At 37.7% G+C, this 13986-nt stretch overlaps 1 protein-coding gene across 5 annotated transcripts in view; it reads left to right on the top strand.

Annotated features, from left to right (window-relative positions):
* The window catches only part of Pax (paxillin), a 46898-nt gene that overhangs the window by 14051 nt on the left and 18861 nt on the right, over positions 1-13986 (top strand). For 2 of the 5 annotated variants that reach the window (XM_028322846.1, XM_028322845.1), the window contains exon 2: positions 12509-12756. In XM_028322846.1, coding sequence (XP_028178647.1) covers positions 12509-12756 — 248 coding nt within the window. Of the gene's footprint in view, positions 1-6846; positions 7112-10188; positions 10558-12508; positions 12757-13986 lie in introns of those variants that run through there. The other 3 variants (XM_028322843.1, XM_028322847.1, XM_028322844.1) reach the window with 3 other exon arrangements.

Raw genomic sequence — 13986 nt, 5'->3', positions numbered from 1 at the left:
AATTCTAAAACCACTCTAATATCTGCAACAATTTCCAGGAAGTAATCAAGTAAAGTATTTAATTTTAATAATGGGTTTTAAAATTCTACCAAAATTATTACAATAACTATTTATAAGCAACTAATAATCGTATAAAATACAATATTAATTCTAAAATCATTACACATGAAAAATAATTCCGTCATTTTATCATGACCCATATTGTGTCACATCTCTAAATATCAGGATGAACTTAATTCCAGTTATTGATTATTCGGATAAGTTTGATTATCGAGCTTTAGCTAAAGCACAGTAAAGCTTCAATATAGCGTCAGTTGGACGACTATTCTCTTACTTATTTAATTTTAATTATCATCAGATTTCTATTTTCTAGTAAGTAGTCTTAGTAGTAATCATAGTGGTTGAGCTGACAGGAAGAATTTTAACAACCGTGATGCAACCAGTCGACTACCAGATGAGATGACTGTATTTGATCCGTAATTCCGTACAGGATGTAATCATCCCATATTTAAAATCATTTTCTGTACAGCCGTGTAACTATTTAATGGTCTACGGTCTAATTTAATGATGGACGACATCGTTGTGACATTTATTAGTTTTGCAGTTACATATTCGTATTCTTGGATTTCTATAAAATAACGTAATTTTTGGATAATTTTACCTCATCTTGTTCTCTATCACTACCTACTTGTTGATATTGGATGGAATTTTCTTGATTTATTATAACATCAACAAATATCTAGTCTAGATTCTTAGAGTGGGCCCAGTTGCTGGAAGAAAAAATATTTAAAAATTCAATCCAGCGGTCTTGGCCCGTAGGCCAAGCTTTATAGCTAAAAGTGAGAAAAGTCACTGGAAGACTCCAATTGTCATCCAATAAAATTATCATTTGGGTTAAGGTTCATAAAAATATTCAGAGTAATTTGGACTGATTTAAAAATGATTGATTTCATACACATGTTTTATACCAAAATATCTATAAAGCTATTTCTGAGCTAGTAAAATTCGGTGAAGGTCGATTACAAATGGAACGATCTGGAATCGGTACGTATAAATACATAGTTTGTATCTTGAAAATGAAGATTAAATATCCAATTAACCATGAATTAAAATACACCTAAACAATTGGCAATAAATTACCGCCTGTGATATATTGTCGTGTAGGTTTAATAGAACAAAGAAGTACCTACAATTATTTTAAGTCCAAACAAGCTTCTGTAGTCATCTTTAAGTGGACACAGATCGTGTACAAGGTCTCTAGGTTGTTAATAGTTCGGTTTATCGAAATCCCAAACTACGTCAATCCTTTCTGAACTGGGTTACTTTTAGAGTAGTATTATTGATAAAGGTTTAAGGTTTATTATTGATAAGTAAGAAGCTTTTACGTTTTTAATGCTTTTTCTATAGGAACTAAAATGTTTTTAAGTTTAATAACGTTGATAAGAACGCTAATTTATGATTATTGAAATAGTTTGATTTGAACTTCTATAGACCCTGAGAATGTTTTTTCAAAACGTGTTTGTTATCTTTGATTCTGGTAGGTATTTGTGTTCTTGCACCATAACTGTCACTTCACCCGTTACATTTTTGATACACATAACGAGTCCGATAAAATTTAAATAAGATTTCGTATTTGTCCATCTAATAAATCATATTTTATGACGTTCGCGGTCCTACACGCATGTATCTTAGAAGCAACAACCTAAAACAGGTTACCAAAAATAGTACTCCTCGCCCACTCGTGGTACCCGGAAGTATAGCTAATTAAGTATAAGATAATGCCTAATTATTTGTTACGAAACTGAGAAGAAGTAAATCTTGTGTTCACGGTTCGTTAGATACGGTGACGGCCATGGCATCAGCTCCGGCTTGACTAATGGATCAGACCGACTCCTCGTCATAGTCGTCATCATTGCTATTGTCCGCACGAGTGTCATTAGTTCTACATTTAAAAGGTTCATGATTCTTAAAACTCTACTTGTAACTATTATAATGTTCAAAATTGCTTGAACTCTTATTCCACGCTATCCCATGGTGATGTCTGCCTCAATTTTCTTGCTTTTCTCATCAAGGTCGTCAATGATTCGCAAAAACTTCGTATCCCTACGGGGAACCCAGTCTCCTTTATTTAATTAATCAACGCTTACAGATTACGGATTTAATGTTCTTTGGCGTGCGCGATCCCCTCCTGTCAGGAAGCGTAAAAAGTTGAATCCTACAGGTGACCGCGTCCCGCATTGCATTACCATCCGCGGCGGCTTCCGCGAACGGTGCACTAGACACCCGCACGACCTTCCCTGGTCACTCGTTACCGATACGTTTATCGCCCACACGGCACGGCCCCATTAAACGCGCAATTCCTTACCACAATGAGCTGAAGATCATTAGAAACCGTCCCACTGATGTTGCGCTAGGCGCGAGCGACCGGCTCCGGCGTGGCAGTCGCATCGACGACATCCATCCGACCACGCGCGGGACGAACGAACTACGAAACTACTAATTAACGTCAAATTACGAATGAGAGCAGTTGTTCAGTTTTGAGTGAGTGCGACGCGGTCGTTGTGAATCAATTGGTGGCGGTTGATGAGTGACACAAGTGTGAAGCGAATCCTCAATTTGTGTTCGTTAGCGAGGTTTGCACTGCTGGCTGGTTGTTCCGTGTCCAAAATATCTTGCGATTCATCTAGAATCAAATATGTTTTGACCGTATTAATAATTTACGTTGATGATAATATGCTATGATGAATTAGTTTTGCGCAACGACAATATTGTCTGCTTTCAATTGTTGTAACGACATTTAAGTTTCTTATTATGCTGTAGAGTGTAGACTGTTAGACAATCAATGTCGAAACTCGAAATCTGTCGCCCCGAAATGTCAACAGTCAATCAAAAGAACATGAAGCCGTAGTATTTGGCGGCGCGCATCGGCGTTAATTGCCTATAAATAAACAGGGGCAACACCGACCAATGAATTGAGAGCTGTCAATGCTCTCTAAAGTAGAGTATCCGATAGATTTGATAAAAGCTGACCTAACTTTGAGGGGTTTCTTTACAGCGGCATGAAACAACAAGGCTCTTTGTTGATATACTTCTGGGTTGATCTTATAGTTAGTAGCCACCCATTTCAGACTTGATAGCGTTTATTATTCTTCCAATCAAAGTGTTCGTGCAAGTATCGATGTCATGCTTGTAACTCAGGATTGACATGTTGTTAGTTATTGTGTGTATGAAATATGCATATAGTGTTGCTACACGTCACCCCAGTCATGTCTCTCTCCATAATATTTGTCGTATCCTTGTCAAGATTATGATTGGAAGTTTTAAACAGACTCCATATCAATTACAATCTATGTTAATGGTATGGTATCAAAAATATATTGGAAAAAAAGGCTTACCCTTTTAAAATAATAATGTACAACCAAATTAGTAAGTGGCAGACAACAATTAATTAATACCGCATTCATGTCATTGGAATGAATAGTGTGTGATTTATTGTTGCTTCGGGTTTCATTTCAAAACAAAGCTTTTTTTCACGTGTGGGCAGACAAGTTTAATTATATTTACAGTTCTGGATTACTTCTATGTGAAGTGTAGTTCTAGTTAGGTACGTCGGGATATAACACATTTTTACTAGGACATGTTGTAAGAAATAAGGAAGATCTATGATTACCAATCGTATAATTTTATGGTTTTGTTTCCATATTCATTGAGCTTTTCATAGAACAACATCTAACGTTACCGCGGTATTTACGGACATATGCAAATTGGCATGTCAATAGTGTGCATTATAAATAGTCCCTAAACAATAACGCTGCAGACGACAACATCAAGCTAAACTCAGTGGTGTCTTATCCCTTTGTAAAACGGGCCATTTTGCATCAAAAATGTATAGTCTGAACTGCTGTACCATTGAAAGACCTTTCCTCACATCACAAGTTTCTCTTAGGATTAGGAACGTGGCAAAAACGTATTGTGGCCGCACATTGTTGAACACTTTGTTGACGCGCGACTAACAAGTCGTATTGTTTGCAATTTGCTATACTTCCTAAGGTGTATCTATAGATAGACACTATAATTCATAAGAGAAGTGGGGGTTAGTTACTAGAAAATAAAGCTTTGGAAGAAAATATTGTTATGAAATGTGTCAGTCAAAGCTTCAGCTTTTTGGAATTTCAATTCCATTGTGAATTGCGAAGCTTTTTGTATTCTCTTCTACCTCTTCCTCGGTCCCTCGATCGATGAGGATCGCGACCACATATAGTGTTACATTTTGTATTAGCAAGGGCAAAAAAGTCCATTATTATAACCAACAGATTTCTGTCATGGAATCGTTTCGTGTGGATGGTGCCTAAACAAGTTATGGTTCTTTTGAACGCTGCCTAAGAACGTGGTGCTAAAATTAATTCTCTATGTAAGTTACCTAATACCACAGATAATATAATACTAGTACAGATGCATCATCCCATACTCGAAATGTGGCCGACCTAAGTCTTGAAACTGCTCCGGCCCGTTTGGTTTCCTAGTGGTGATAACAGATCGCGCTAGTGTGCCGCAGCGGACTTGACCGTCCCGCGGTTTGCGACCCGCTAATGCTTTCTATTCTAGCAACTTGAGCGGAGTATTTATTTGGCGTGCTATGTCAAAAGATGGCGCTAAAGCCAATAAGTTTACTGCTTTGTTTATGAAGGAATGTAACTAAGCAAAAAACAGATTAGAGACGCTATTGAAAATTTCGACACGGTATAATAATGTCCAAGTAGCACAATGATCACAGCCGACGCTCAATATCCAGCAACCGTGGGTTCGTATCCCGCTACAAATTATCATCATAAAACTCCAAGTAGTTTTATTTTGTTAGGTATATAAAACAGGGCAATATCGAAACATGCAGTAATAAAGGTAGAATTATCAATAAAAAACTTATTTTTCCATAAAAATATTCAGAAATAATTATTATGTAAAAAAAACATAACCCTCCTTCTGGAGCAGTCAAGTAAATATCAAATGAACTGTTCGTAAAAAATACAAAATCAGTCTTTATTGTTTTCTCTTTAAATTGCATTAAAATTGAACTTATAAAGCGCCTTTTTACTCTAAAAGGTATCAAATTATGTATTAAAAAAGAAAAAGAAAGATTTATACTTAGTCTACATTTTTTTTAATTAGGTACTCGCAATATTCAGGACATCTACATAACCCGTCCCATGGTCGGGTCTTTTACCTTAATAATTTCTCAAAACAAAATTGGTAGTACGTAAGTTAGTATCTACTGTACTTGGTGATAAATACTAAAATGAACTTTGAAACTCTGAATCCATAATATTATCACCATGAAATGCACTATAGTCATTACTAACTACCTAACTAATGTTTGTATACGTATAGCATTTGCGAACCAAAAAAAAAANGTTCCCGTGCTAATACCTAAGTTAATAACTTGATGGACTTGTTATTGATTGTGTGACTTAATAATAGCCCTTGCATACTCGTTGTAGAGTCTGTGTGTGTTGTAGACCTCTACTACTATCTCGAAGTCTTACAGATACTTTCTTGACATGCTTAAGAACTTTATAACTCTACATAAACAATGTAGTGAACTATTGTATGCCAGATCTTATTTTATTATTTCTACACCGCCATTGTCGTGCGCCATTACAATTTAATTACACCAATCATAGCAGGCGCGGACATTTTATTTGTCAAGTGAACCGCGACCATCTGTCAGCCACGCTTCCGGCAATCACTCTGCGACATAAAGTGTCACTGCGCACGTGATATTGTCTTGCGACATGTCAATACCGTGAAAAGTTACATGAACATGTAAATAATATCAAAGCTATTTATTTCCACAATGTTCCACCTGAAGCAGGGTGCTTTTAAAAGTCTACATCTGAAGAAGAATTAATCATTTCAGCTCTTTGAATCCATTTTGTTACATTTTGGTCCTTAGACTACTGTTTCCGATTCAATATCTATTCATGTAATCACCCTTGCTAAAGCGAAAATTTTTCGCTTATCTACGATTAGTCTATCTGGTTTTATGGAAACCTTTTTACTCTTATCTAGTTCAATCAGTAGTACGTACTGGCCTTCAGTCAGGTTACACCCACTGCGATGGGCGCCGCCCACGGCGTGTGGACAAAGAACAAAGCTAATCTTTATTCGAATAATCACTCGATTTTAAAATCGCTTCAACATTCAAGATATGCCTTCTAGCTGTCATTAGCGGGAAAACAATGAGGCTAATAACTCCGCTTTGAAACAAACATAATGTATGCCAAACATACCGTTATTATCTGTAATGCCACTGCAATTAAAGCAATTTGGCTGTAGCTGACCCCACTGTCTATACTGAGATTACTTTGGCGACGGAATCAAACAAGAGACTACTTGTTCTCAAGTGTTATGTAGAAACTAAAGGGAAAACTGTTTAATTCCGCTTACGACGACCACGTGAGCTTTCAACGATTCGTGAGGCGGCGCCCGCCCACGCACTTACGTAAAACACAGGTGTCGCCAGCCCTTCTAATGACGACCGCACAATTTCTATTAAAAACAACCTCTTCGCTCGAACCTTTTATAGAAACCCACTAATTTAAATAGTAATTTGGACGTGCCAACTCTACATCCCGTCTCATCGACGTATCAGTGTTCAGAAGTATTTCGACCATTGTTACACTTTGGCCTATTTTTCGTCGTCTCGCCGTGAAGAAAATAGGTTAACGAAGAAGTCAGTTCGCTATAGGTTGTGAAACGGCGGAAATGACCACCTGACGGGAATAGCACGTCGCGTAACTCTGTCGCCAGCTCCGCAGTGCGACCGCGCTATCACCCAGCGTCGCCCGCAGATAACTCACCATCTGACCGAAAATAACCAGTCTTATCCCAGCCGCGGTGCAACCACGACTGCCGCGAATTTGATCAGCTCCGCCTTTTATACCCTGGTGTAGAGGGATGGCGTCCGTGCGCACGCGCTCTGCATCCCCCAAATCCGTCTCGTTCTCCCCCGTCCTCGAACGCAAGTACAGTGCTGACCGCGGACCTCTGAACCCCCCCGAGTTGAGTTCGACCGATTGGAGGAAATACTTCTCAGACTTCAGCGCATACTTAGGTAAGTGAAAAAATTGATACAATTACCAATGAGTCAGGTGGCTTTTATAGTGCGGCCTTGCGCTATATCGGTAGCGTGTCAGTGGAGCGTTCGAAGCCACTCCGTAAACAAATGTTGCGCAATCGCATCTAATCTGTAATGGGTCGAAGCTTTTTGTCTATTATGTTTGATGTAAACCGGGGTAATGTTTTTCTTGACCGCGTATCTATTGACTGGTTAGAAAACTAATACGGTTGTATTGTCCAGTCTGTGTTGGTGATTTTGTAAGTTGCGGCTAGCACAGTATCTATCGGCCAAGGAGCGGTGTCAGCTCGCCGATAACCTTGCGGTTCGGACCGCAAAATGCTTCATAGATACCGACAAGTTGCATTGTTTATTAACTAGCATATCGCCGCATGTAAAATTATGTTACACGCAGATACAATGCAATACGCGATATCTGGAGTTGAGAAACTTAGAATGTTTCTGGGTGCTCTTTTACCTGAAACATTCGTATTTTATGTAAAGCTACACTATTTCAAGCAAACACCTAATTGCATCGGTAAAGTTTTATTATGGTTGTAAACTTACTTTTCTGAAGGGTGTGCAGCAGGGCTCTATCTTGGAACTCTTGTTTTCTTATTTTATTTGAAACTAATAAAATTTTCTGCTGAAATATATTTCATGAACTCTTAACCCTAAATACTTTAATGGAATTATCTAACTCAATAAAATATTTCGGAAGTGATAGTTTCATTTCAAATAAAAATCTTAGAATAGAGGTAGAAAACACAAACACAAAATAAAATTTCTCGTAGCAATGATCAAACGATCATCCTTGCTACGGCCATCGATACAATAAACTACGAGCATGTTAAACGCCTTGTAAAGTTTTGCTTCTCGGAGCTACGAGCCAACACTACGAGTGACTGTGCTAAGAAAATCCTAACAGGCGCTAACTGTTCTAAAGAAAACGCAAAACTGGGCGTAGTATTATCATAAGAATCTTTTAATAGAGAGTAAAAACTCAAGATTTAATCTCATTTATGAATAAGTTATTTAGAACCAACGCTCGTTGCGCAGTTCATTAATAATACAAGAACTAGCTGCTACGAGGCCCATTCATAGACAACTTTTTATTTTCCGGCATAATATGGTTGGTTTTTGGTTTGGAGATCTTTATCATTCGTTCATATCCGAATAAAGTCTCGCTGTTTGGAGAGTTTTAATCTAGTTATGAGTAGGTTGTAGGTTTTAATTTGGTTGGGAAATTCATAAAGGTTTTTCTGTAGAGCGTCAGTTAGCCCTAAATCTTTTGGGCTGCTGCATTTGCTGCATTCATCAACATCGGAGACTCTTCATTGTTTTTATTCTATTTATTAATTAATTTACTTATGCACAACCGAATATGGTTCTTAATAGGAATTTGCAATTGCACTTATCTCTACAACTTTGAGACCAGGCGCCGCGCCTTTAAACCTTGTGGTTATTCCAAGAGGTCAATTCCAATAAGGTCAAAGTTACTATCTTCCAATCGAAATGCCGCCAATAAGCGAGAGCAAGCGAGACAAATTCCGCGCCCGCGTCATCGCATGACGCTCGGCTTCATTATCGCGGCGTCAGCGCTTCATTGATGACCAGTACATTCCAGCGCTGCAGCGCTTACGACTTTATTACAAAGCAGTTTTTAAAAACTTTGAGATTTGAAGTTGTTAGTTGATAAAGAAGTAATTTTTTGGATCTTCTTCATAAAGTAGAGTAAGACGCTCCCCGGATGAACTGACCGACGACCTTACGCACTGCAGCGCTTACAACTTTATTAGAAAGCAGTTCCTTATTAACTTTGAGATTTGAAAGCGTTAGTTGATAAAGAAGCAATTTTTGGACTTTCTTAATAAAGTAGAGTAAGACGCTCACCTGATCAATGAACTGACAACCTTTTATGAATGTAGTAGTGGCTGAAGGAGAAAAACGGGAGATCGTGCTTTATGGCTCATCTTGATAGGCTTCTGACAGTTTATGTAAATATTATAATAATTCGTAATATTTCCAGAAAAATGTTTCTTACGCATATCTTCGACCTACATTATTGTCATACACTAAACCATTACAAATTATCGTTTGGGAATATTCTTTAGTTGGGTGAATTTAAAGGCTTTAGAATATCGAGAAATTTTAAAATTCATAACAATACAATTTTTAACTATTTGTTCAATTGACTCTACGTCTACATACTTAACTCTATCATTACTTACAAGCAAAATTATTGTACATATTACTCATTCATATCTAGTTTGCATACTGGATAGTAGGGTGGTCCTTATTCCTATGAAAAAATTTTTTTTCTTATATTTTTTCGGGGCACCACGTAATTTGAATATATACCATATGAAAGTTTTTCATTATTTTTTTTTTAATTTTTAAAAGACATTTAGGGGTCGCTACCAAGGTTTGAATAAAAACAAAATCTGTATTTGTTAGATTCATTTATTTTTAAAGCTAAAGCCAAATAAAAATATTACAAAATTATTGTTGTTGCTATGAACTAAGATATTATGTACAATGTACACATTTAAATCAATTATTTTTAAGATATAAGAGTTTACTTGTTAGTATCTCGACGCGTCGGTACCATGGTCGGTACAGAAGAGGGGTTGAGGGGAGAAGGGGACAAGAAGCGATTGTCTATTCTATCTATGCGATGTTCATTTGCACGTAAAATGTGATATAAACGCTTAAATAAAACATTTATGAAACCATGATTTAAGATCTTCAAAGCTTTTTTAAATATTTTGACAGCTGGTAGCGACCTCTAAATCTTAACCAAAAAAAAAAACAAAAAAAGCTAATTTCATCTTTAGAGGTATATAATCGAATGAGGAAGTGCCCCGGGGATAATTCAAAAGTCGAAAAATAAGGACCACCCTACTGGATAGCTATTAAATAGAATTCATATTTACATAAGATGATTCAAACCAAACAAGGTTGAATAAAACGTTCAAACTACATATCGGTAAACCGAATAATGGACATATTACGGGCTCGTACAGCGCTCTGTAGCGACGCGCTTGAAATTCAAACGTAGAAACGCAAATATTTATGTGAACAATGTGTTAGGCTGTGCGCGATTTTTGCGGCTGCGCCTCGAGGTGAATCAGTCCTGCATTAGTCTATATGAGAGTCGCCCGCGCCTCCTTAGCCGGCATAAGGAGATATTTAAATTTAGAATCCCTCTGCCCTTGGTTTGGGGTTCCTTTTTTTTTTTCGCAAGTCGCTCGACCAGACCAGTTTCATGTGATCAGTGGTTGCCGAAATAACTAACTCGGAACGGGTTTGAATTTGTATCAAGATGTCAAGAACACATTATACGGTAAACGACGACGTTTATGGAAAAATATTGAAGACCAATTCGGATTTGAAACCGCAGACTGACTATGCTGAGGTGTACGAAGCTTGCGAAGGATTAGGTATAGTTTTATTTATAACATTCTTTGCTAAAATGTGTCCTAAAACTCCTAAATAGCTATCATCGTTGTATTTCGTTGCGGGTCCAATGACAGTTTAACTTTCCCCGGGACAAACTTGACTTTCATTGGTTGGGTTTTTGTGGCGGTCAAGCTGTAGATCCTGGCTACACAGGAGTTGCAGTGGTGGAAACGAGAGGTGGGAATAGTCCCGTTATCATCGTTGTATGTGATCTCAAAGATATTGATTGTTCTAAAGCTTCATGGTGTCTTATCTATCTTCGTTGAAAGAATTTCATTAAAGCATTCCGTCGTTGACCGATAAGAAACGGTGTGCAAGCGAGATTGTTCTCATCGTAACCTTATTAAAATTCACCTGGATCGTAACGAGTACTCGAAAGGTATTGAACTCCGAAATCCAAAACTAGTTATGGATAAACACGTTCAAGGATTACGGATCGAGGACTTGACAAATACACTTTGGTCGGACATGTTTTGTGAAGTGCAATACGTTTGGCAAGAAATGTTTAAAATACTGCGATGAAAATTTTGAATGGGTCAATTTTCTTATTTATAAGAGTATGTGCACACCGTTGATTTTTAGTTGGCCGATAGTTCTGCCCGATTTTAAATTGTATGAAGAATCGGCCAAATCGAATCGGCGTAGTGTGCGCACTCCCATACATGCCCAATGCCCATACTGATCAACTGCCCGACTAAACTATCGGCCGACGAAAAATCAACGGTGTGCGCCTACTCTAAAAGGGTTCATCATCTTGTCCCTTTTATAACGCTCTACATTGGCAAAAAAAAGCCCTATAGGGCTCAATTGGAGGCATGTACCTAGTAGGGAAACACGCATTTTTGTTATTCCTTTTGCTTTCAAGACTTTTTGCTGACAAGTATGTTTTCATTTCAATTGTTTCTCAAGAACTGCTAGTCTCATCGACGATGTTGTAATTTTGAACGGTTTTCTGTCTGTCTTTGGTAAAACACGAACTACATTATTATTCTGTTGTAAAATCTGTCCATCTATATCAGCCTTTGGGGGTTCGTCTTCGAACATAGGCCTCCTCTTCAACCTTCCACCGACTTCTGTTCCTGACCATTTGCATCCAGTTTATTCCAGCTTGTTGCCGGATGTCATCTGTCAATTTTTAGGCAAATGTGGTAAAATTATAAGTCGCAAATTCGCAATTCGTAATAACAAGGTCGTTGTACTTAGAGTCCCATGTTGTTCTAACAGTTCTGTAACACCAAATGGCTTTAATTGCTGCAGTTCCCGTGATCCAGTATTTACCTACATCGCCCCAATTAAACGGGGGACTTAAATAAGCCTGATGTCATCAGTCGCTTGTTTGTTTATAAACCGTTTAATTAATTTGTCTTATAGCTGGTTTATAGCCGTTATCACTTGCCATATCTACAAGAGATGACACTTAGGCTGAGTTGCACCATCTAATTTTAACGGTAACTATGACGTTAACCGGTGTTTTTTGATAGAGTTTGACAGATTTTTGACGTTTGTCAAAGTTAAAGTAAGATTGTGCAACCCAGCCTTAGCGTTCAGAATAACTGTAAACCTATAATAATTATCGTACTAGTAAAAGATATTCAGTCAATGTTACATTGTAAAATCGATGTTTCTTGCAACAAATAAAGTCCACCAGCACTATCTATGAGGATATGCCTTTATGTAATATGTCAAGGGTTATTTTATGTATTAATTTTTCCTTGCCTATAAGAGCTCATAGAGGTAGCAGGAAGGCGCTGGATGCAGGCCGCCACCAAACGGCCATTGTGAAAATCATTGGGGGAGGCCTATGTTCAGCAGTGGACGTCATATGGCTGAAATGATGATGATGATAAGATCTGACCTCGAATAGTTTCCATTACTCTAATAAACCTGTATTTCTTCGAGTCCATTTCATGACCCCCCTTTCTTTAATTCCAGATGCGCTGCTCGCAGACCTCCAGAACTCCATCAACCCTGGCGCCCGCGTCGGCAGTCCAGTCGGCCGGACCAGTTCCCCTGGTGGCCGGACCGCGTCTCCTGGTCGAACCAGTTCCCCTGGCGGCAGGGGGGCCTCACCTGGCCGGCTCAGCTCGCCAGGCGGCAGTCTAAGCTCCCCCACATCCACTGGCTACGGCTCTATTAATGGATCGAGGAATATCAGCTCGGATTACCACAAACCCAGCTCGGTAAGAATGTTATCACGAATAACGTGTCACCCTTTTTAGGGTTCCCTTTTTGCCATTTGGCATAAGGGACCCTTACAGTTTTTTTCTTCTTTTATCAGTCTCTATTTGAAGCCAGTAATTTGACAATGGGATCTCACAAAATTCAGAATAAGATTTATTGAAATATCACGTTAAATTATGGGTCAATTGTCAAATTGCTGACTAATTTAAACTAAAGCTTAAAAAATTGCTTTAGTGGAATCTTATGCCATGGTAGAGCAAGTTAACACAACAAAAAATTGTTTTACGGGCTAGCTTTCAGTCAGTATTATCCGTAAAACTAAGTAGTTTTTAACAAACAGGACATTTTATTCTCGATATTTTTATTTAGGACTCGATCAACTCCTCTTTACTCCTCTCCTTTGAAGATTTTATTGGAGCTATTTGTGAGGGTTTCTGGTGACTTATCACAGTAATCTTAAAGGAAAAAACCTTTAATAAAAAACTGACTTTAAAAAATTTAACTGACTCCAAAAAAGTATACTAAAAAGTAGAAAAATAATTACGTTCTTTATTTATTTAGGATAATTATTACGTCCATAATTGATATTTTTGGAGTCGGTGCCGGTAAATTTAGTACGTTTCTTGAGCTTGGCACTTGGCAAAATAATCTTTAAGTATTCGGTGAACATCGATTACTTAAATATACCTAGACGACGCAATTATCACAGTCAAAGTGTTCACATGAGCATGCTAAAAACTAAAAATGCTCATACAATACAGTCCTATCAACTTAAGCTGAGAATTGCATTTGTGTGAGTGATCGCCAAAAGTACCGTTAGTAAAACACATACAAGTAAATAAAATTTTAATGTTTTATTAAAAGGAAGTCTATAAAACACTTGCTACCAATTGGGCCGATGTAACGACACTTGACACATCCTTTTAAATAAATAAATAAATAAAAACAGGTCCTCGCTCAGCATATGCCAAGGCACGAATTACCTCGACGCTGATATTCTGCGAGCACCGTTTATAGAGAGGGCGTCCAGCCAGCCTTACAAAATACAACAAAAAGACAAACTTTATAAAATTACAAAATAAAAACAGACTAAAAACTTTTCGTTCACACCTTTAAAATACGTATTCAATTTGCATAAAATTTCTTTCACTTGACTGCTTAATGGATTTCGTACAGGAAATTCACTTACAGTAGGAGCCATTTCACTAATATTTGGAACACAATTACAT

The sequence above is a fragment of the Ostrinia furnacalis genome, unplaced genomic scaffold (assembly GCF_004193835.3).
Source record: "Ostrinia furnacalis isolate ACB-3 unplaced genomic scaffold, ASM419383v2 OfSCF0526, whole genome shotgun sequence".
In the NCBI taxonomy this organism is placed as follows: Eukaryota; Metazoa; Arthropoda; class Insecta; order Lepidoptera; family Crambidae; genus Ostrinia; species Ostrinia furnacalis.
The sequence above is the reverse complement of the archived record's forward strand: the minus strand, read 5'-3'. Positions and strand labels throughout refer to the sequence as shown.